Genomic DNA, 23,697 nt, shown 5'->3' on the forward strand with positions numbered 1-23,697 from the left:
ATTAATTAGTATGAATTTTGGGTAAATTTTTAATATTTCCAGCAATTAACTATATGTACCTTTCCCCCTACCCTCCACCCCCAAATTCTGCTTCCTCTTTTGAGATGCTTTACAAGCAGCTGCCTTCTGCTGCCTTCAGCTGCTGATTGTTTGTCTTCAAAGAGTAATAGACATGCTCGTTTGGACTGAGGTCAGGTAACTAATTCAGCCATTCGACAACATTTTATTTCTTTGCCAGGTAACACCCTTGGATTGCTTTCTCAGTATGTTTTGGGTCATTAGCCATGTGTACTGTGAAGCACTATCCCATTTGGTTTTCATCGTTTGACTGAATCTCAGGAGAAAGTGAAGCCTTGCATGCTTCAGGATTCATCCTGTGACTTCTGTCAGCAGTTACATCATGAATAAAGGCCAGTGATCCAGGTCAAGGCTCAAAGTTCTTTATTGTCATCCATCATGGAGAAATATGACAGGATGAGATGAAGTTACTGGGGTCTCAGTGCTCATAATGATTAGAATAAGTAACAACCTAATTAAAATATAATAAAAGTAATGTCAAGCTAAAAATATATATAAATGTAATTAAAGAATAATACTAACATAAATAACAGACTTTTAAATGAATAAATGACCTATTAATTCCATTAAAAGTCCATTAAGCCCATTAAAAATGCAGAATGCAAATTGTGTGTATTCAGAGGTGTGGCGGTTGGATACAGTTCAGCAGTCTCACAGCATCTGGGAACAAAAGCTATTCTTCACCCTGGTGGACCTCGCCTTGATGCTGCACAGCCTCCAGCCTGAGGGGATTGGGAAACAGTGCAAGGTGGGTGGAGTCTCTCATGATGCAGGTCGCTCTGTCCTTGCACCTGCTGGGTAAATGTGTGAGAGGGGAAGTAAGTCACATCTGATGGTCCTCTGTGCAGATTTAACCAACCGCCTGCTTCTCTGCCACAGTGCAGCTGCAGTTCCACACAGTGATGCAGGCAGTCAGTGTGTTCTCCACAACACACCTGTAGCAGGAACTGAGGATGTTGGAGTTCAGCCCCACCGCATACAGCTTTCTCACGAAATACAGAAATCTATGATGCTGTGTTCACGCCAGGTAAGGGTGTTGTTGAGGTGTATTCCCAAGTATTTGAAGCTGGAAACTCCGTGACCGCCCCACTGATGTAGAGATTTAATATCTGTCGAATTTAGCAATCATCCCTTAGTTTAGTTGATGTTTAGCCCTAGAGAACCCATGGGGTCAAATTTGGCCACTGTTAATTGCTGCTGCTCAAAATGTACAAAGAAAAAAAAGATGGTCAAATTTATCTTCTAAATCCCAAAGTGCCACTTCTGACCCCTGCATAGAGACATCTAGTGGATGCATATTGAACTGACATGAGCCAGAGTGGTAGTTAGAAGATGGCTGACCACATGCTGTTTTGTTGAGCTGGATACTTTCCCCCAAAAAATCATCTTCGTAGCAAATCAAATGTTGGTAAAATTGTGTTTTATTTGTTAATCTACTTTGTAATAAGTTGCAGAATGCCTAGAAAAATGTTTTATGTTCTTTTTGTAAAAATTAGCCACTCTGAGCTAGTTTAAAAAAACGATGGGTCAAAAATGACCCTCCGGGTGTATGGGTTAAAAATTATCGGGTCAAAAATGACCCTTTGGTTCTTTGAGTGACATTGTAGATGGAGAATGGTTACAGTCCTGTATTTGACAAAAGCCTCGAAATAAATTAATTTGTATAATACATTTTACTAAGTTACCTAAGTAGTACAGGGTCAGAGACTAATAAAGTAAATATATCTTTTCAGGGAGTATGGCTGCTCCCTTTTCAGGGCAGGGAAAGCACCAGAGAAAGTTCACTGCACAACAAGTATTGGATCTACTCGAAGCTGATGATAGTGACTTTGGCCCTGAGCTGGACAGCGACAGCGATTCTGATGAATTGTATCAACCGCATGAAAGTGATGGTGGTGAATCCTCTGCCGAAGACAGTGACTCATCCAATCACTCGTCCAGTGACGAAGATGTGCCATTTGCTGAGACTGCTAGCGTACAGATGGAGCCAAATCGTGCCGCAAAAACTTATAAATGGCGAAAGAAAGGCTTTGAGTTGCCTGATGTGAACTTTCTTGGTGAACAAGTTGAGTCGTACCAGGATGCCACAACAGACACGCCACTGGTTTACTTTTGGCGCTTTGTTTCCCTTGATATGTTGGAAAATATTGTTGAGCACACCAATCAATACAGTATTCAAAAACATGGGAAATGTGTTGACACTTCAGTAAAAGAGATAGAACAAGTTCTTGGACTGTATCTCTGGATGGGATTAGTTCAAATGTCTGGAGTACGTCAGTACTGGGAAAACGAAGTTCGTTATGGGCCTGTGGCAGACATAATGAGTGGCAACCGATTCAGCCAGCTACTCTCTGTCATTCACTTTGTAGACAATGAAATGGCCAGTGAAGAAGTAAAAAAGGATCGACTGTGGAAACTAAGACCGTTTTTGGATTCTTTTCGGAGACAATGTCTGACTATTGCGCCTCGCCAAAAACAGTCCATCGATGAGATGATGGTGCTGTACAAAGGAAAATTTGGTGGCATAAGGCAGTACATCAAAGGGAAGCCACATCCGTGGGGATTCAAAGTGTGGGGGAGCTGCTGTGTCACTGGCTTCCTGCACGATTTTGATATATATCAAGGAAAAGGAGGTGCCAATGAGCAAAAAGGGAAGAATCAGTTGGGAGTTGGTGGAGACATTGTGGTAAAGCAATGCGACTCGCTTGCAGAGAAAGTACGTTTCCTGATTTTTGCTGACAATTTCTTCACTTCAATGCCCCTCATTGAGAAATTATTGGCAAAGGGAATCTACTACACAGGAACTGTTCGAAAAAACCGCATGTCAAAGTGCACCCTGATGACAAACAAAGACCTGTCCAAGAAAGGCCGTGGATCATATGATCATCGAATCGAGTCCAACACCAATACTGTGTGTTTGAAATGGCAAGACACAAAAGCAGTCACTTTGATGTCAACATATGCTGGACCACAGCCTTTAGGAAAAGCCCGCCGCTGGGACAAGTCCAAAAAAGAGTACATCAACATTGATCAGCCAAACATCATCAAGGAGTACAACGCTTCCATGGGAGGAGTTGACATGCTGGAAGCACATCTTGCACGCTGTAAGTTTCCCATCAGGATCCGTCGCTGGTATATGATACTTTTCTGGCATTTTTTGTCTGTTGCGGTGATCAACGCATGGCTTCTTTACCAGCGTGACTGTGAGGCCCAGGGAATCCCAACATCGAAAGTACTCAAACTTCGCAAGTTTCAGGGTTTGGTTGCTGAAGGCTTGGTTCAAGTTGGAACAGCAAGAAGTCGGGGTAGGCCAACAACTTCTGGCCTCTCCTCCCCGCCACCACAAAAATTTGTTCGAGTTTACAAGAGTGCAGATGTTCGTTTCGACCAAATCACCCATTGTCCTGTCAAGGAGGAAAATCGCCGTCGATGTGCTGTGTGCAAGGACCTCAAAACTGAAATGCACTGTGAAAACTGTGCTGTTCCACTCTGCATCAACAAAAAAATAAATTGCTTCAAAGACTACCACAATGTCTAGTGTGAATTCATGGATAAGAAAATGCCCGTGGTTTGGGGGGTTTTTTCACCACAAAAATTAGTTTGAGTTTACAAGAGTGCAGATGTTCGTTTCGACCAAATCGCCCATTGGCCTGTCAAGAAGGAACATTGCCATCATTGAACTGTGTGCAAGGACCTCAAAACTGATATGCAGTGACTGTGAAAACTGTGCCTCGTGTTCTTTTGTTTCAAACTCAATCCAGTTCTGACATGCAACAAATAAAGAAAAAAAAAAACCTTGTTAAATGTAGCTGTGTGGTTGATTTATTTACCTAACTTTAAAATTGTTTACATTGACAGTGTTTGTTATTGTGATTTTTTAAAAATGATATGCCTAAAGCCCAATGGGTCAAATTTGACCCAAATCCTAAATCAGGGAATAAAGGGTTAATATTGAAAAAGTGGATATTTTGGTGTTCAGTGAACTTATATAAGTCATTTAATGCGTAGTTCATAATTTTCCAAAGAAGACAATGGTTCTTGGGTTCTCCAGGGTTAGAATTAGGTTGTTCTCCTTACACCCCAGCCCAAGTCTGTCTACCTACAGGTAGACACTTAAATGCTCTGATTGCTGATTGAACTCTTTTTCTGCTTCACTTCCACCACCTGCATATCAGACTGCAATGAGACATCATTCCATGAAAACGGAATCAACTCCAGACCTTTTCTCACCTAGTTTCCTTTTTCTGAACCTCAATCACATGATAATTGCTGCTTTTGAAATCCAATGTGGTGCTATACAGAGGCAAAATTGTAATACTTGATACGAGTGCATTCGACTCTGTATAATGAAATGTTGTGGAACAGTGAAATTTTTAAAAATGCATGCAAGTAAAAGCACAAAACAATTATCAATGACATTGTTTTCCTTCTTCCACTGCAAAATAATGTTGAAATCTCACCACCATAACTTTTATCATATAAAACATCAACGTCGGTCACAGCTTATCAAATGCTTTTATGTTCAAAGATTAACAAACTACCATATTTGTATATAGTAAACATGGAGACAATAGAAATGGAAAAATATAATATTTAATTTGATCTTAAATACACCAACAAAGACTCTATATAAAGAGTTTATATGCTTTTATTTGATATCACAACTGATGCATTGAAAAAATATGTCTGACCGATAACTAGAGATGTTAGCGTTTAATAGCAATAGTCAGCCCGTCCCCCACAGTGAGCATGCTCAGTTCAATCCTCTGGTCCTTGTGTAGCTTCTTATTGAGCGCATCTAGACCTTGTGAGGTCAAGTCACTGGGAGCAGGATTCACAACCTTTCCATTCCACAGCACCTTCAAATACAACAACAACAACAGAGCTGTAAAAACATGCTGCACACCTCCCCACTGTCAATACTGCAGCATGACTTCCCTAACAGAGCTTTAATGTGCTTCTGTGAAGTGGACTTACATTGTCAATTGCAATAATGCCCCCTTTTCGTATCAGCTCTAGAGACTTTTCATAGTATCTGTCATAGTTAAATTTATCAGCATCGATGAACACAAAGTCAAATGTCCCAGCTTCCCCAGCTGCTATCAGTTCATCTGGTGAAACACAGTTATAAATATACTTATTTATGGTTTAATTTGCTTGTTTGTAAAGAAAGAAACAGACACAGATTTATGAAAGCGTTTACCCAGTGTCTTCATGGCGATTTGATGCCGAACATCTATCTTATTTTCGACTCCAGCCTATGGAAAACGTTAAATAGCAGTAATTGAGAAAATCTGCAGGGATTTTTAGAGTGTTTGCAAAAGCTAAAAAAGGAATTGATTTTACTGCTCAGCCGTGCCTTCTAATGTGACACACTTTCCTGAACAGACACCTTTTTACTGTCCAGACTGCAGCGTTTTGTGAAGATGTACTGACAGCCTGAATGTACAGCATGCTGTCTTCTGCACAATTTAGCTCTGACAGAAGCAACAATCAGTCTTACTAAACTTGCAAAATGCCAAATTGTGGTGTTGTGTGAGTGTCTTGTGCTGTTCTTACCTCTTTAAAAAAGGGTTTGGCAATGTCTATGTAGGTGCTTTCTATTTCACAGGCAATCACACGTCCACTTTCTGGCATGGCCAAAGCCATATTCAGTGCATTGTACCCAGTGTACATCCCTGCATTATAATTTGAGAGACAATCACTTTAGACTTGGATCTTCAGCATAAAACGGATAACAGATAATAAACTATTGAGGACCTGAATTTACAAACAGTTCAATATCTGTCAAATTTAACTTTGCTGCTTTTTAAAAAGACTGAATTTGTAACATTTGATTTCCCCTGGTTAAAATTCCCAGTCACTAATTTAAATTTGCAAAGTCTGAAAACCCCCAAATAAATCACCATATTCAAGATGATCAAACTAAGTTAATCTTTATGTAGTCAAAAGATGTGATTTAGTTGTGCAACTAAGCTGGTTGAAAAAAATCTGACAGCAAAGTTCAAGACAAAAAAATCATTTTCAGACAAAAAAAAATCAAGCCGTTAACTAAAACAGATTAAATTATAATAAGCTGGAAGAATACTTAGAATGTCTTTATTATTATATTATTAATAATAATAGTTTTATTATGGGATCAGTAGTTTGATACTAATTAGTAGATTCAGCATTGGTATACTTATGAAGTAGTTTAATTCCACAGTAGTTTTTGTTGCCTTTTAAAATGGCCTTTCTTTTTCTTTTTGGTCTCACTCACCGATTTCAATAGCTTTAGTGGCATTAATCAGCCTAATGAGATTTGCCATCAGTTGGGCTTGATCACTGGCAACCATCATTGTACTCCACTGGTCTTCAAGGGTTCTCTGAATTGAAAATATAATGCAATTTAATATCCAGATGAATAACCAGAAGAAGAAAAAAGCATAAAGTTTCAATACTTGACATTTATTCTATCAGTTTTTGGAACTTTATTAGAGGGATGAAAGTCAGTTCTTCCTAAAGATATTGCTTCATTTGCTTTTAAAAAAAATAAAATAAATAACAGCAGAGCGTGCTTTCGAGCACGACTGTCCAAAGACACCAGCCGAGCAACTGTGACATAACTGAAAAATATACGATGGCTATAGCACATGTTTCAGTTCCTTCTCAACAAGCCATTCAGTAGATCTTCATACTAAATCAATGTGATCATTATCATTGTGGAAGAGAGCAGGGCTGAAATGTTTCACTTCAGACAGCTTCATGTTGGCTTTGTCTCTGAGAAACTATACCCAGACTCCATCAGCGCACTACCACACAGACAACGGTTTAGCTTTTCCTTTAATTTGTTACCCGTCTGTATATAATGTCTGACTAACATAACAGACAACACGCTCATTGTTTTGTTAAACTGCATGAAATTAGGGTTGCATGCAGTTTGGTAAGGTTTTGTGGCACTATGCTGCCCTCTAGTGATCAAAGCTATTACTGCTTCAATCCTGTGTTAATTATCTTCTTTGTCTTCTTCCACTTGTATTACCCTTGTTTAAACATATGTATCAATAGATGATAAAAAAGTTGACTCAAACAGAAACTACACTAAAGCAGGAAATACATTCTATTCTGAGCAGGTACTTTTAAAAAATATTCTGTGCTAACTGTTGTTGAATCAGATGGCAGTGAGGCCTAAAGTTTGGATGCCCCAACTTCAAAGACACAATCATCTGTAGTTTTTTAGCCTGGAGCATAAAATGACCACCCGCCCTACACCTGACCTAAATAAGCTGCTGGTGGCCTCAGCATGTAGATTAATGCTGGCGAAGCACGACTGCGCATGTTAAGTGAAAGGTGTTCAAGAGAATCCAGATCAATCCATTTGCCATATTCATTTATTTATCCTTGAGGGTGCTGTGAAATGGCCAGAGCCTAGTCCAGCAGACACTGGGTGAGAGGCCGGGCCAAACCAGGACAAGTCTTAAAGAGACAGGCAGGCATAAACATTCACAAACACACATATGGGAAATTTAGAGTCGCCACCTAATCTACTATTCATGCTTTTAAACTCTGGAAGAAACAAAATAGCATTAACTGCAATTTAAAAACAGCAAGCTGAAGGTAGCAAGAGAGGTTTTATTTGGTTTGATCATCTTACTGAAAAAAAGTCACGTATTTCTTGCTAAGATAAGTGACAAATGTAACAGTAGAAACATCATGAAATTAGTGATGAAGTTATCATCCGGTCTTTATGTTCCTCTGGTTACCTTACCAGTCTGAGTTTGGTGAGGACTGGATGCTCCCTCAGTGAGTTGTTAGCTACATACTGAAGCACGGGATCAACATTCCCCATACCATGGATTTTCTCAGTAAAGGCAGATTTTCCCACACCTGACCAACAAAATATGAAACAGATGGAGATAACAGAGATATCCAAGAAACTGCAACCACATATTCTTACTTAAGTCATCTCATACCTGTAAGTACGACAGCGAGTCCAACACAGAAAAGCACTTTAATCTCTGCAGCCATTATCTTACTGCTGTGGGCTGTCGTAAAGAAACACAGAGCAGCTTCTTTGTTTGAATCTACCAGTTCTCACTGTGTCAGGCCTTTTTGTGCCAGCCTGTATTTGTTTTGGTTAACCTTTAACAGGGTGTCGCTCAACGTATTGATTTGTAATGATATTGCAAAAGATAGCACAAGGTTGATGTATTTAGGAAAACACACGGTGGAATGCAACTCAGAAAGTAAAGCATAAGATGAACAACTATCTTGTTCATCTAAATATATTTTTAATAACTTACATCTATTTACTTATTTTTTTTAACAAATCTTTCTTAATGACTTTGAGATTTACCAGTGGTTGACAGCGAGTCCTCTAAAAATATTACAGAAAGACTGTTGTATTTATATTTTCCATCTACTAATCTGCACTTTATTACTACTGTGTAATAAACAATGCGAACAACTATTAGAAACATGAATCTTTAATTCCCCATTATTCCTCTGTGTTAATTTATGTGCTAAAACAACTGAATAAAAAACAACTAGCGGCCACCGTAACAGGAAGAGTGACATCCTGTGTTTTGCCACTTTAACCAAACCGCTTAATTTCCAGGCAAGATGCAGATTTGCAAAGCTGTAATAAATGTAAGAGTATTAAAACCAGGACTTTCATTTTCATATAGCCATCAAAAATCACACCCCGCATTTATTTCTGACAGCTATCTCTGAGATTTCATATCCGTTTATTGGGAAGATATGTGATCTGACACTTTATAATCCCTCATTGAGATTCAAGCGCATTTTCTTATTGTTTTCTAGCCTGCAATGCTGCCTCCTCGTGGTAGGCTGGCTAAAGAGGCTTTCTTTTTTGTTTTCCGGTGTAGTGTACTGAATGCATGTACTGGTACTAAGCCCTGCTTAATCCGACAGGCATTTGCGTATGTTGAGCACCACAACAGAGACATTGACAAAAATAATGAGAAAGTTAAGACCAAATGTTAAAGTTATTGTGATGTGAAGAAAAATGTGGTTCCTTTGAAACTTGATTTATATTCTAACCTTGCTGAAAGGTATGCATGAGCTGAACCTTATCGAACCACAGAAATAACACTTTTACTGTACTGATAGATGTTGCATGTTCACACACATCTGTCCTGTTAAATTTAAGTCCTGATATTTTGATATCATGGAAGAAGTGCAGTTTAAAGGGTGGTTGAGCAAGTCAGCAATTATGGCCACAGTATTTCAGCTGAGGTCATTCAGACCATCTGCAGTGTTTATTCAAGGGCAGTTGTCCAACAAAACCAAGCCAGTATGTGCAACCCAGGGGCAAGAAGTCAAAAAGTGGTGAAATAAATAAAGAATGAAGATAGGGTGAAAATCTATTTATATAACTTTGGCCAGCAGAATTATCACTTTTGTAATTTTAAAAATGCCTTATAAGTGAAGTACACTCAGGATTTTAGCAGCTTTACTGTCACAGGCCCACTTGTTCGGATGTTACCAGTGGGTTATTTTTAAATTTGTTAATGTTGGCATATTTTAGATAGATATTATAATTGACATTAATTGACATTACCTGTCTTTGTAAGTCTCCTCAGCATGCACTGTGTACACATCACTACTAATTTAGTTACACAGCTACATAGAGAGTGATCATTAAAGGTTAAAAAAAAACCCACTAGTAACAGTGACAAAGCCCAGAGGAGGACACTCAGCTAGTTATAAAAGAAATCAATGGTGAAATTGGAACCTAAGCAAAGTCCAGCAAATCATCAAACCCATGTTCAGTCAAGGCTGAGCTCACATGTAGCACCGAGGAAATAACCAACACAGGGCCACACGCTCAGTATGATATTGTCAAATTACAATCAGAAACACCGAAGACTTATTTAGGCAACAGTAACAGTAATGGCAGAGTTGCATGTGGATATTTCCTCTGGGGCATTTGATAAAAGGTTGGTACTGACAGTAGTCAACAATTTTGTGGCGGATGCAAGCAAATTGTGGAGTCATCTGGGTTACTTTCACACCTCCACCTTCCTGATCTCTCCTGTCCAAATACTCCAATTTTAGGACGATGACAGATACCTGGCATCCCTGGCAGGTCAGATTTCAATGAACCAATCTTGACAAACCACAAGAGACTCCATGTTGACACTGAACCATACCTTTGTTATGCTGCTATTGATGTAGGCTGCTGGGAAGTTTTACAATCCAGAGCAGTACCTATACACAATGATGACTCTCCAGAAGTCCAAAAAGAGCAAATTTTAACCTCGTCACAAAAGATCCAAACGATACATGGTGTGGTCTTCTGCTGCTGTAGGCCATCTGTCTCAAGCTTTAACATGCTGTGCATCAAGAGATGCTCTTCTGTGTACTTTGGGTGTAATGAGTGGTTATTTGAGTTGCTGTTGCCTTCCTATCAATAGAATAGGCCTAAAACTATTTTGATAAAGCTTGTAGTTAAAGCTGAATGCGAACCGTCTCTTTCATAAGCCGCTACAGGGAGAGGTGCCCGGGAGACCTCCAGTGATGCGCTGATGGCCGTTTGATCTACTCTTCTCTCTTTAATTCCCAGTACATTTGCTGTATACGTCAATATTGCATGCCATTAACTTTTTGTCTTCTTACTCATGCAGTTTGTGCTTTTTCTTATGTTCTCTTGTTCTGTGCGCTTTTGTGCAGGTACCTCTGGATTTGAAGCTGCATGTTTTCTTCTTTGCCTCGCCAACCTGTCCAGTGTTTATTGTTTACATTTCTTGGTGTTTGTTGCTCCACCTTTTGTTCTCCACTCATTCTTTGAATTGAACCGCTGAATGCACAGTAACACAAAGTAACTCAGAAAGAACAAGAATGGTGAATTCTCCTTACAGTGTTATCCATGCTGGAGAGAGATGACTTCACAAGCAGTATGGGAAGCAGAACTGACTGCAGAGAAATATCATTCATTTTGTCATTTGGGGCTATTACATTAAGACGGACTTGAAAAAAGAAAAACTGAACCTACAAGCTTTGCAGGGAGTTCATTCTTTTTAATGTTTTGCATCTTCTTTGAGCTTATCTGTAAAGCAGGTAAAGTTTAACGAGCAGTGTTTCATAGAGCAAGTGCGACGGAGCGTGTTCAGAAAACACGCTTTCAGATCGTCTCGTCTTACAACTTCAAAACAGGAACAGGGAAGACAGTAGCCAGGAATGTTCAAAAAGGAATTTTGGGGATGTGAGTGGGATGCAAGGTCTCTCCAAGGACACAGAGCTTCCTCTGTCTATTCCCTAATTAAGAATGCACAGATACAAACAAAAACATGCCGCAGACAAGAACGCATCACTTAAATGAGCCATGACACAAACTGTCTCTGAAAAATGTTTGAGTTGTGATGGGGAAAGGAAGAGGATGTCTCAGAGTGTGCGCACAGCTCTGCTAAAGTCCTCTTGGTGAAAATGAGATGCCGTGTTTTTCCACCATCCTCTCCCGCTCCCTCTCTCCCGCTGCTTCAGGCCTCTGCTTATGTGACGCTAATTGTTTCTGCTACTTGTGCCAAGTACCTACTCTTCCTCAGCATATTCTACAGACAGGTCCTGGTCCCTCAGCTGCTTTTTGTGTCTGTTTAAGGAATGAAAAAATGTGTGCTGCCATCTGCAGCGTGCACACCACTGTTCCTCCTCCCGGCCGTGACTGTCATGGTGCCACAATGGTACACATTCACATACTCTCTCAGAGGTAGGAAAAAAATATGTGGTAAAGAAGCAAGAAAACAAAACTGACACGTACAACTGCTAATATGAAACAAAATAATTCAAGAGGTTCCTGTTTTGATGAATTTAGCGTTCAGGAAGGAAGACGCTGTGTGCCGCGTGAAAAAGCCTTTTCAATTTTGCAGACCATGCAGAGAACATATAGTAGATTTACAAACCGTCCCATATATGTGCTATTCACTACTATAGATTTTAACAGAAGCCTGCACAAAAATCTATGCCAATTTTAGGACTATGACCCCATATGAGTTCACTCTAACTAGATAATCCCTTTATTTTTGAGTTCAGTACTTTAAAACAGCCAGCAAGTGGCAGTGTTGTTTAGCTTATCCACATTTTTGTCTGTGGACAAGCTAAAAACAAGCTTACCACACAAAGAGGCAGGCCTTCAGTTCTCTGTATGGGAAGGATATCACTTTCCTCTTGTTGAATTGACCTGTGACACCATCAGAGAGTGCAAGGACGCCACATATTGACACGCTTGTAAAGCCACATGGGTGTTATGTCATTCGTGTGTTTATCTCAGGAAGACTGCTTCTCTGATGCACTCAAGCAGCCGGAGTCAGTTTGGCACCATCTCAGCAGCCAGATAAGTGTGCATGAATATTAAGTGATGCTAATCACAATGGAGAGACCAACGTCTAGACGACTGACAGACATTTCTCAGCATTCAACCGGCGTGCTCAGATTTGTCCCGTGTTTGACAGCAGCATCGCCCAACATGACAAGTCTGTTTAAAGCTTCCAGAAGAGGCTCACACACGTGCTCGTGCACCAGCGCGCACGATTAGAGATGCATTGACACTGATTTTACTCAAACTGGGCCACTGTGTGTGCAAGACCTTAGGTAGTGTTTCTCGGCACACGTGCGCACAAAGAGCGTCAGTTTATATAGGCCACTCAGGGGGATTGCAGAATGTAGATGAGGATGTTGGAAAATATTCTCAAGACCTGCTTTTCAATCATGGAAATCTTTATTTGTCGCGTCTGTATTAAAATACAGTGTATTTTACAGCGAGAATGTTGAGGATAAGCCATCCAGTTCATTATCATCCTCTCTTTGTGCATTCGAGCTATACAGAACAAAACAGTGGATCTGCTTCTGTGGAAAAAAAAGGGGGGGGAAAACAGAAATGAATGGCAGGTGTGGTTGTTTGACTTTCAAATCATCTAGGCATCTATTCTATTAACCTGCCGTGTAAATAAATGCAGAATTCAATTTCCATGGAGTCACGCAATAAGTTGACAGTCCTCAAGAAGATCAAACAGGCTGCTTGGGGGCACGTGAGCCACACTGAAGAAAATCTTGGGTATACGAAAGGTGTTGACACCTTGAGCAAGCCACAAAAAGAGACAAATGTCATATCCTTGGTAACAATTACCGGATGAACTTCTGGTTTTAAGCCAGCAGGTATTCTAGCTATCCTGTATACAGTGGAGCTCCTTCTGCAGCACCTCACTGTGGCTGTCAGTCTGCAGTGTCAGAGGACACTTGCTCTTTTTAGCTCTTCTGAATACTAATATTTTAAAGGCTAATTTTCTCTTTCATAATATACTTCCTCCAACATTATGTGTCTCAACAAAGACAAACCCTGTCCATGCCTTTGCTTCCTGTTCTTCGCTACATCCTCCCTTCCTATTAGTCTCACGCTCATCTGACTGCCCTGTCCCATTGTGACTGCACTTGAGGCGCTAATGATAATGTTATAACCCAGACCAATTTTCCGTGGCGATCATACTCACTTAATTGAGCTGATTATAAGCTCTCTGTCTGAGATGACCCCTCCAGACTTGGAAAAACTGAACAGAGAGAGAAGTGCAGATGGAGGGATGAAAGGTTTCTTCAGGCATTCTATCACAGCGCAATAGACACATGGGATATGACTGTTTGGAGGCATGAGCTGAGGCATATGTGAGTGTGTGTGTGTGTGTCTGTGTGTGTGTGTCCATTAAAAAATCCTTGTGTGTGGGGTGTTGGGATATGGCATGCAGGGAGAGCAAGCCTTCAGGGAGGTGTAAAGGAGGAGAGGAGTGGGACAGTGACTGAGGAGGCTTGTGGGGGGCGGGGGGGGGACTGGGCTCGAGGTTCGAAATCACAACACAGCCTGTGTAATAGACACGGACACACACCACATCTGAAGTTAATCCAATCAGGGAAAAGCACAGCGCTCCCATACGCCTAAGACACACAAACATAAGGTCAAGAGCAACTTGTATTAACGCAGCGATGTCAGGGAGAAGTGGTGTAGATAATTGACTTTCAGCAATGTTTAAAAGGGTTAGAGAGAGACGGAGAAATGAAGTAATGCAGTGTTTTTTTAGGTAGAGCCAAGCAGATGTGAAATGAAGGCCAAATAGTCATTATTTTATCAATTCCTAATTTGACTATTTTTTCAATTAGCTGTTGTAGGTTAGCAAAAGTAGTGCTTCATTTTCTGCTCATTAGTGATTAATACATCCCAATTTCCAGCTGAAATTTATTAGTATTTAGTCCTCTGACTCCTTGGAAACAGCATCTAATGTCAGATTTCATAAACTTAATGTCCAAAAATGTCAGATTATTTTGTTTGAATTCTTGTGGCTTTTGTCCAGTTGAGTTTGTGTTTTAACATTTGAAACTCTTGATTTTTATTTTTTATATTTTTGGAATTTTTAAAAACGGGGAGTTAGTTTTAAATGAAAAAAGATCATCAGAGTTTTATGAAAAAAAGTAATTTTACCTTCTTGCGATATAGTATAAGGAGTATAAATGCAGTAAATTTATGGTGTAATTTTTACACACACACAATAAAAAATTAACTTTGTAAAACAAATACTCTTTTAAAGACCATGAGCTCGCAGTCATTGTTTTGAAAAATTTACAGCTGAATGTCTGCATCTTTCTTTACGTTAGTACAAGTAGTCAAATTAACATTATTCAGCATTTGAGTGGGTTCGATTATCCATGCACTGTTTTTGGCTGAAGGTCTTTAGGTTCCTCCAGTGCTGCAGTCTATAAGTATAATCTACTTGCCTCTGTATAACTCTGCTGCATTACAGACAGTGCTGCTTTGTGTATACAAACCGTGTGTGTAAATGCTTGCTTGGAATATAACAATAAGGGACAAGCATGCAGGGCTCTGCTGAGAATCGTACTGTTTTATTTACAGTAAAACAGGACACACTAATAAAAGACACAGAGCACGGTGCCGTAATATCTGGGGATGAAAAGCAAATGTGCTTTTGAGCGCCAAGTATACTGGTCCTTTTCATAGGCGACTTGGTTCCACCCATGATCGAATGCAACATTCTAAAAGGACTATTTACTCTTTTCATTTCCTCTTGTGTATAACAGACGAAGGAGCGTGTGGCTTGCTGTATGAAAACAGGACCTGGCCTAATGTTGCATGAAGACCATGGTGAATTCATATTGATGGGAAAGCAGCCTCTGAAGCCCAGCAGCCATGATTTTTTCATAAGCCACCGGGAACAAGAAGTCAGTCAGCTGACAGGTGCTAACTCCACCAATTGTGCCGTGGATAAGAGATGGGACATGGAGAAAAGGGGGAGAGAAAGAGAGAAAGCAAAGGCAACAACTGGCTCCTCTTTTCTAAAGCACTTTTGTGTGCAGAATGTGTACGTGCTGCGTTGTGTGTGCTCGTGCACCCTGTTCCCTTCTATAGCTGGAGAGGATTTTACGGAGGAGACTGTGTAAACACCAGAATGCATGTCAAATATGATGAGTCTTGATAGCTGTAAAACATACCCAAGGACTGCTCCTCACTTATTATCTACAACCAGAGCCCTGGAGCTATGTCTGCATCCTTCTGCCTTCCCTCCACGCATGTCGCGCCACAAGTCCCTCTCTGGAAAGCATTGATTATTTTGGCATGAGCCAGGGAGAAAGAGAGGTGTGATTTCTTTTGTGTTTCCTCAAGAAAAAAAAATCAGCAAAAATAAATATTTTTGTGAGCATGGTGCAGCCACAAGAAAAATATGAGCACATTGGGGAAGAAATAAAGATGATGGATTTGCTAGCTGACGTGAGCAGCATGCTTGTGTGTGTGTGTGTGTGTGTGTGTGTGTGTGTGTGTGTGTGTGTGTGTGTGTGTAGGTGTGTGTGTGTGTGCGTGTGTGTGTGTGTGTGCGTGTGTGTGTGTGTGTGTGTGTGTTTGAGCGCCGCAGAGTTTTTGGCTGCTACAGTCAGTGCATTGTTTTCGTTCGTGTGCATGTCGCTTTTGAACTGTACATCCAGAATAGTATTATCTGTATGTAATTGTGCGCCTCTGTTTGCAATGTCTCTGCTCTATGTGTGTGTGTAAAAAGAGGCAGAAAGACTGCTTGCTGAAGAGAGCGACCAAAGCTGCAGGCAATGTGAGGCTCCAGGGAACCACTTGAGATTGCAGGCAGAGGGACTGATAAGGCAGCTAGCCATTCATCAGGCCAAATGAAGGCAGTAAAGTTGACTGGAGGGACCCAGGCATCGCCCCAGGATGGCTGTCGGGCCTCATAGTAGAGACCTGTGACTAACACATGAAAGCAGGCATGCATGCATGTACATACGCACACAAATAGCCCAAGAATGGTGAAGGAAGGCAGGATGAATGGACTGGGAAGAGGAATAGGATCCTAGACTCAGGAGAGGAAGGGGGTAGAAGTATAATAGACCTCCAGGAGCAGAAGCCCCATCTCCTCAGAGCTACACCCAGCAACTGCAGCTCCTGTTTGGGGCACGCGTGGCCCTTTCCACTCAGAAAACATCTATCAGACAGATATTACTGTAATCCAGAGGTGATACATTAGCTTGGGTGCTAGGGGGGCAGTGTGTGCTGGTGATGGATACCTCTGGAGTTCCCTGGTGTTGTCACAGGGGCCTCTAAGACAGAGCTCTGCTGCGGCAGCTCAGCTCACCACAGCTAATGCTTTCCTGCTTTATGTCATAGTTTGAATTTATTCCACTGTAATAGTCTTTGTATTTTATTCTTAATCACACCACCCAGAGGATGGAGACATATTTCCACAATAGGAAGTACTGCAAAGTTGCACACTTATGAAAGCAATACATTACTTAAGCACTTAGGCCAGCCAAAGAAGCTACTTTAGAGTGTTGCTGGTGTGTTTATAAGACTATATTAGTGTCTCACTGGTGCTTTGATAGAGCTTGTACCATCAATTTGCACAAAGACTCTATCTTTGCTTACATAAATCCCACCTCAGGGTTATTATGAATCTGATTTATTTGCTCCTCTTATGTTTATTATTGTGCTTTATAGTTTATATTCTGTGTTAAACACCATAAATAGGACTGCAGAGCATGTGTGTCTCATCCTGCAAGGGATAAAAATGGTTTATGGAGCAGTGAGTGCCAATAAACAGCCAGCCACAGCCTTTTGGATGTACATCTTTAATGTTTTATCCATGATGAATTCAATAGCTTAGCGCAGGTTCAAGGCCAAATGGTAAGCGTTGACAGGACTTCCCAAAGGCAGCTACGCTCTGCAGCAAGAGGAGATTGAGCTGTTTGCATGAGCAGGGATCTGGTTGTATTTTTTGTTTCTCCTGGCTGTGCGTGCACCTGCCAAATGGCCAGAGTAAAGCAACTCAAGAGCCAAGCTGAACATACATGGTTGGAAGGTGAACCGGCCACCTTCCCCTCTGTATTTTGTGTTCTGATCTGGTCGTCTGGACACAGTCATTCTGATGTTATCTTGGACCAATGAAGAGGTGTGGTGTGCAAACCGAAGGCCACGTACAAGATCTGTCTCAGACAAAATGAAAAACAGACAGTTCACCAAGGACAGCAGAACACATTGCTGTTATCACCAGTACAGCTACAGACCTTACAGCATTCTCTGACAGCCAATAATAGGAAAATAGAGGCAACTAGTGAGTTTTCTTTTAATAAATCGCTGCCAATTCTATCACAATATCAAGCAGTGGAAATTTATGACTGGACCGTTTTCCTTAAATACATCCCCCACTAAAAGCTGTTTAAACCAGTCTAACACATAATTATAGTTCCAGATTACAACAAATAGTGAAATTACAGTGTAGAGAGTGCAAGCGCAATCACGTGAATCATAAAAAACAAAATAAAGCAATCCGAGTCAAAATCTCTTTTCAGCCGTTTACCACACTGCACTATCGGGCCTGCCTCTTCACTTCAGCGTGTTTATTGCTTCAAGGCCAGGTGAGAACGATCAGCTCCGTTCTAATTCACAGACCCACATTTCACAAAGTTTTTATGCCAGGTGTAAATGAGAGAATGTGTGGATTTCCTCGTGTTTCCACCCTGGCGCCTGTCTCCGCTGTGAGTGAGTCTTTGATAGCTGTTGCACTGTGAGACAGACAGGCCTGTGCCAAGACGATGGCATCAAAAAGCTGACGATTGACAGCTACTGACAGCCATCTTCCTCCTAAACACACTTCAGGTCCCCTGCGCTTCCTCTCTCCCCCCCTTTCTCTCCTCTCTCTATCTGTCTTTTTTCTTTCTGTCGGGGGAAATTGAGGAGACGCAGAGATAAAGAGAGCGATGTCGTAAACTGGCACCTGTCATCATGTTTTGTTTTGGTCAGGGCACTGAGAACATTCGTAAAGTTTTAAAAGACATTTTGAAGGATTTAGTACTTCCACAGTTACCATTTGAATCTCCAGGTGATGGTTTTATTTTATTTATTTTTTTTGCTTTTTAAGATAAGCTCCAGCATAAGTGATGTTAAAACAAAATATATGTGTGTCTGCAAATTCTAATGAGCTCAAAGGCTGACAATTATCCACGTGAACAATCAGACAGAAATTAATTTTTGACATTAATTTGGCTAAATATGCAAAGACAAAGTATTTACTGCAGATACTTAACCCTCTTAGTTTTGTTTTCCAAGACGTGCCACATCAATGTGAAATGCTGTCACGGAGACCGAGATGCCTGACATGAAACACAAAGAACGTGAGATATTTGCCAGGCAGATATGAGCACGCGTGCACACACTCGCACACAAAAGCGAGGCATTCACGCAAGCAGCCCGCGTTTAAATGAATGCCTGTATCATGCACGCACCTGAATTTCTCAGGTTGTTGCTGTGTTTCATCAGCTTCAGTTTGAGCCAGTGTTTCTTCGCCATGTTCAACCAGTGGAGGCATTATCTCCTGACACACGTATCCTCCTCTAAATGATTTATCTTCATCTTCTGCAAGTCACCTAATCAAAACTGAAAGAAGAGAGCTTAATGCCATTCAGAGATCCCAATGCTTTCAACTGCATTTACTGTCATTATGAAAATGAATGGCGGCAGCTGAGAACTCAGATGTTCTTTCACGTCATGACGAAGGATCTCTTAATGGGTCTTATGATCTTTGCCTTTGCTGCCTTTGACTGAAGGCCTTGGCTGGGGACTCGACTAATCACGTTACACATCTCGCACATTACATTCGGTATCTGTATCAACACTGCGCCTTCTTTTCTCGCCCGCTGTATGTGTCACCAGCATATGTGTTCCTCATCGAGATCATTAGTGCATACTGAAAAGAGAAAAGACAGAAGGGACATATAAAGTTTCACCTGACTTGAAGTCGGTGGTCTCTTTGTGCAGTGACAGAACATTGGCTCTGAGGAGTCTAACAAGACAGGAACTGTCAAATCTCTCATTGGACAAAGGGTCTTTCTGCTCTGGAAATCTGGCACAGATGCTCACAAATGTTGCTGTGTTGTTATATGTCAGCACTGCACAAACAACAAAGTGGCAAAGAAAAGTGGAGGGACCAACTTTTTTCAAGTTATTTGCGAGAATTATCTTCAAGATGCTGGCTTTGTCTGCAAAATAAGTACAGCAAAGCAAGAAAAATTATTTCTGTATGAGCTCAGTGTGACACATAATTAGCTTTTGAGGTCGTCATGTGTTTGTTGAGGGGAGGTGTTGATGTTCTTTTGCACAACTTGTCTTTGGGTTGTCACCGCTGTAGTAACTCCTGCGCAGTGGAACTTTATTTAGAGACTTTTTTTTTTTATTTGAAAGAACCTATCACCAGCTGTATTTTTCAGAGTTATCTTCCAGATGTGCCATTGTAAGCATGGGATGACATCTCCATCTCACCCCTAATCCACAGCCTTCTGCTGGGCGTGTTTGCTTAGGTTTTATACATGTTTACAGAGAATGTAATTACCTCTCTTAGACATGCAGCTGTTAGAAAAACTGATTTTTATGGATCACGGCCATTGCCAAAAAATGTAAGCTCCCTAGGCTTAATCTGTCAATTATTAAATCATAATTACATTTTCTTTAAAGCCATTAGTTACAGAGGTTTAACAATCCCTTTGTGTTAGGCCAATAACTTTTCTGATGCTCTTTTTTTTAACAAAAAAAAAGAAATCATCATTTAAATCTTAATGATGTGTCTGAATTCTTCCCCCAATTTAGCTAACACAGTGCAGAGATGATTCACGGCAGATGAAGGCATGATTTATAATTAGATTATAGCTTGATGGAGTAGAATTTATTAATGATGATGAAGACACATACACAAAGCCTTTAATGCATTTTCCTCCACAGTGTCCCCTTTCCCTCGGACTTCATTGGCACATTGCTCACTCATCTATAGTCAGATGCTGGGTCCTGTTACCAATTTGTGGTAACACATTCTTACAAGAAATTATGCACAAGCACGGAGAGGCCAGCCTTTAAGTGATAGCCACAATACGCATTTGCCTTTAAAACTTAAAGGGGGAGTTTAATTTATTGAGGGTGTCACATGGCAGGAATGAGTAATTATTCCCAACACCCCTGTGGACCCCAGTGGTTAATGTATTCCAGGGCCCTTAGGGGAGCTGTCAGCAAGAGGACGTCATCTCAGCTGCTTTACTCGCTGACCATGTTGGAAGGTTCAGGATTCGAGATTCACTCTGTACAACCACAAATCATTCTCTGAGGGTATGATTTTTTTCCCCCGTGATCCTCGTCCCTTGGTCTGAGTTTCTGCAGCTCTGCAAATATGCTTGCTAAAGTTTCTTAGATATACTATTCAAACGTTCTTGAAAGGCACAACAATTGCTTGATGGTTTCACGCCCCCAGTGTTAAAGAGAGGCAATTGGAGGAGTCATAGCAGGTTAGCTTTTAAGCACCTGCTTTTCCAGAAAAGGAAACGGTTATGGATTTGTTGCTGGTTTTGAAGTCTGAACCATCAAACATTTGTCTTTATCACTTGAGAAGACTATTGTTGTGTTGACTTCCTGTATACTGTTTAGTGTGACGTTCTGGCAAGTAGTCATTTCTTGTCTCAGCAGCTGTTGACAATAACTTATCAAAAAGCAGAATACAAAGTCTCCCTTTGATCGCAGCATTGTTCGGGGACATGGTCAGTAACTGGGTCAAAGTGTGTTCACAAATAGGTCTGCTTTTCTTGTAACCCACTTGGTGTACTTTAAGGGTGCACTTCAGTGCAAATGTTCAGCAGTTATTTATAGTTGCTTTTGTTGGTTGTGGTTTGGCAACAGTACTCCAAAGAAATAATAGTTTAAATAAAAAGTCATTTAGCACAAGCTGCCAAAGCAGCTTCAGTACACCCGGGTAAAGATCCTCCAGATCTTTGGACTCTTCAGGTGAGATGTAACACTATTCTTCCAAAAGAGATTCCCTCTTTTGGTGTTCTGATGATGGTGAGCACATGTTGGTGTTTATGGTCTATGGGTGACATCAATTTTTATATAGATGAGGCCAATGTTGTGATAGAAGAAGTCATTCCTATAGGAAATGTGATGTTTAATTGTAGGATAACCTTAAAGTCACACTATGGAAAACAGTGATTGGAGTCACAATCAAAGTTAATGCCGCCATGTGAATTGAATTTGTGGTCTCCATACCTTTGAAATGGTTGCTTTGAAGACGGTGACCCAGTCTATGGCAATTCGCACTCTGCTGCCATCTACAAAACTACTTTGCAGCATCAAGACAGACTCTGCTGCTATCAGTCTGCTGTCATTTTGCCATTGAATAGGATTAAGTTGGCAATTAAGCATAATTTTCTGTGTAATATTCCAGCAATTAACTGTGATAAATTTGCCAAAATTGCAAATCTGTTGCAGTCTAAATACATAGATTGTCACAATTAAGAAAAGTTCTCATATATACTGCTTATGTCCAGCCAGAACTCGAGTTTCATAGAAACACGAATTCAGAAATTACTCCACAAATAGTGATGTAATTGCTGCAGGACAGCAATTTAGCTGCAAAATGGAACGGGATGTCAACAACCTTGTTTCTGTATAGGAATATAACCAGAACCCAACCTGCTTGCAACCAGCTGAGTCGAGTCACCTATTGCAAAGAGATGTATGGCAGATGAGTTGGCTCATTAGCACAGACTGATTGATGGCAGCGTATGAGAAATATGCCTGCATTTATAAATTAGATGCCAATTATTTGCAAATCTTTGCCAATCTGTCTGACAGTGACTGCAGTCAATCCAAGTCTGGCTGTAATTGTTTCCCACCAAGTGATCTGTGCAATTGTCTAGAGTCTGAGGGTGTTGTACACTCTGGGCGTCCACTGCAACTACATGCAATCAGAAAAAAAAATGCAATCACCGGGCAACCATCAATTTTTCCTAGCAGCAAGGAGGTTGCTATCCTACTTTTACTCTAGCTACGTTTCTCAGAAATAATGTCCTAAACAGCAAAACACAGCCAACAGATCCTCTCACTGTGAGGGTCCAGGGTTCATGTTTTCCCTTTAATTTCTGAATTATCTGTATATTTGTAAATTATCAGTAGAAATACCTGACAGACAAAAGTACGTATTTTAGGTACAGAGTCAGGTGTACAAGTCTTTAAAATTTATTCTTTATCTGCACAAGAAACAAATCATCTGTTACCCATGCCCCAATTTAAGTGAAACTACTCAAAACAGTCGTAAATTGACAAAAAAAAAAACCCCAAAACATAATGAGTAAAGGTAAGGACTAGTACAATAAATACATTTCTGTAAATGGCCTTCCGTCATGGGCTGCTTTTATTTCTATTCACACAGTTTGGACAGGGTTTTATTATCTTTCGGATCCGCAAGCCATCATGAGTTGACACAATTCAGAAAGTGTCTGGGGCATTTGTTCCTGAACACTATAAAACAGCTTTCATAGGGTTCAAGCAAAGTGTAACTTTTATTTCTAGCTTTCACAGTACCCATGAGTTTAGCTCAAAGACAAATAAGAGGCCTTGCTCTTTTAAATAGCACTGATAACAACTTTGCCTTTTGCATCCATGACAAACGCAAAAGGCTATTGATTCCGTCTCACCCTGCGTTTCGGTGACTTACGCCTCCCTCTAATTCCCATTACCAGAACACTGTACCCTTATCAAGGGAAACAATAAGCCACTTGTCAGCTCTGCAAGAAAATATGAGGAAGCATCTGCCTAGACCAGAGGAACTCATGACTCAGTGGTGAAAAAGTGCTCCACCTCCCTCCTTCTGTCTGCCCTCTCTCCCTATAGCCCTCCCCTTTGTCAGTCCTCCCTATGACCTCTAGAAAGGTATTTTGGCAGCGATGTTTTGGAAGGAACTGAAGAGCAGAGTAAATCCGATCATCCAGGGATAAGTCGGAAATTGAATTTCACTCCTTCCACAGGGGGCAGCCTTTTCATGCGCTGCAGTTTGGGAATAAATGTGTTGTGTGTGTTTGGGATGCACAGGTGGGTGTTCAGGGAGGGATAGTGAGCTGGAGGGGGACACCCCCAAATAGAAGCTCTGCTCCTGAGCTGTAAACCTGTCACAGAGATATGTCTCTGTCGATGATGGCATCCGACTTTTTTCCCATCTGCCCCTGCGCAGGGCTGTTATCTCCTTCCTCCCTGCTATGTCTCCCTGCTCTTTAAGACAAAGGGTAATAAAGCTATAAATTGTGTGGTCTGCG

The 23,697-nt window shown here is 40.8% G+C and overlaps 2 protein-coding genes and 1 long non-coding RNA gene across 6 annotated transcripts; 1 reads left to right on the forward strand and 2 right to left on the reverse strand.

Annotated features, from left to right (window-relative positions):
- Positions 1–52: 52 nt before the first annotated feature.
- On the forward strand, positions 53–3,891 carry LOC109204826 (piggyBac transposable element-derived protein 3). 4 transcript variants are annotated; one of them, XM_019366804.2, is made up of 4 exons: positions 53–195; positions 699–826; positions 958–1,105; positions 1,812–3,891. In XM_019366804.2, exon 4 carries the CDS (start codon positions 1,817–1,819, stop codon positions 3,614–3,616), a length of 1,800 nt encoding a protein of 599 aa, XP_019222349.1. In that variant the 5' UTR covers positions 53–195; positions 699–826; positions 958–1,105; positions 1,812–1,816; the 3' UTR covers positions 3,617–3,891. The 4 variants fall into 4 exon arrangements, with proteins under 4 accessions (XP_019222349.1, XP_025753173.1, XP_019222351.1 ...); XM_025897388.1 differs by having other exon boundaries at positions 53–826; positions 927–1,105; XM_019366806.2 differs by having other exon boundaries at positions 53–826; positions 958–1,482.
- An 817-nt stretch (positions 3,892–4,708) lies between these two features.
- comtd1 (catechol-O-methyltransferase domain containing 1) lies at positions 4,709–8,170 on the reverse strand. Its single transcript, XM_003451963.4, has 7 exons — positions 8,031–8,170; positions 7,826–7,944; positions 6,338–6,443; positions 5,638–5,756; positions 5,282–5,336; positions 5,056–5,189; positions 4,709–4,937 (listed from the first exon to the last, which is right to left on the reverse strand). The coding sequence occupies exons 1-7, from the start codon at positions 8,083–8,085 to the stop codon at positions 4,785–4,787; spliced, it is 741 nt and encodes a 246-aa protein (XP_003452011.1). The 5' UTR covers positions 8,086–8,170; the 3' UTR covers positions 4,709–4,784.
- A 9,057-nt stretch (positions 8,171–17,227) lies between these two features.
- On the reverse strand, positions 17,228–19,050 carry LOC102075610 (uncharacterized). Its single transcript, XR_266749.2, has 3 exons — positions 18,856–19,050; positions 18,658–18,723; positions 17,228–17,556 (listed from the first exon to the last, which is right to left on the reverse strand). It is a non-coding gene; the product is annotated as an uncharacterized LOC102075610 (long non-coding RNA).
- Between the last annotated feature and the right edge of the window lie 4,647 nt (positions 19,051–23,697).

Source organism: Oreochromis niloticus, linkage group LG13 (genome assembly GCF_001858045.2).
Source record: "Oreochromis niloticus isolate F11D_XX linkage group LG13, O_niloticus_UMD_NMBU, whole genome shotgun sequence".
Taxonomy (NCBI): domain Eukaryota; kingdom Metazoa; phylum Chordata; class Actinopteri; order Cichliformes; family Cichlidae; genus Oreochromis; species Oreochromis niloticus.

Excerpts from the sequence above, each read along its gene's own strand:
- LOC109204826 (XM_025897388.1), top strand. The coding sequence starts at position 1,817 with ATGGCTGCTCCCTTTTCAGGGCAGGGAAAGCACCAGAGAAAGTTCACT.
- comtd1 (XM_003451963.4), bottom strand. The coding sequence starts at position 8,085 with ATGGCTGCAGAGATTAAAGTGCTTTTCTGTGTTGGACTCGCTGTCGTA. Across the intron at positions 7,945-8,030 it reads ACTCGCTGTCGTACTTACAG|GTGTGGGAAAATCTGCCTTT; the intron begins GTATGAGATGAC and ends TTTGTTGGTCAG. Across the intron at positions 5,190-5,281 it reads AATCGCCATGAAGACACTGG|ATGAACTGATAGCAGCTGGG; the intron begins GTAAACGCTTTC and ends GTGTTTCACCAG.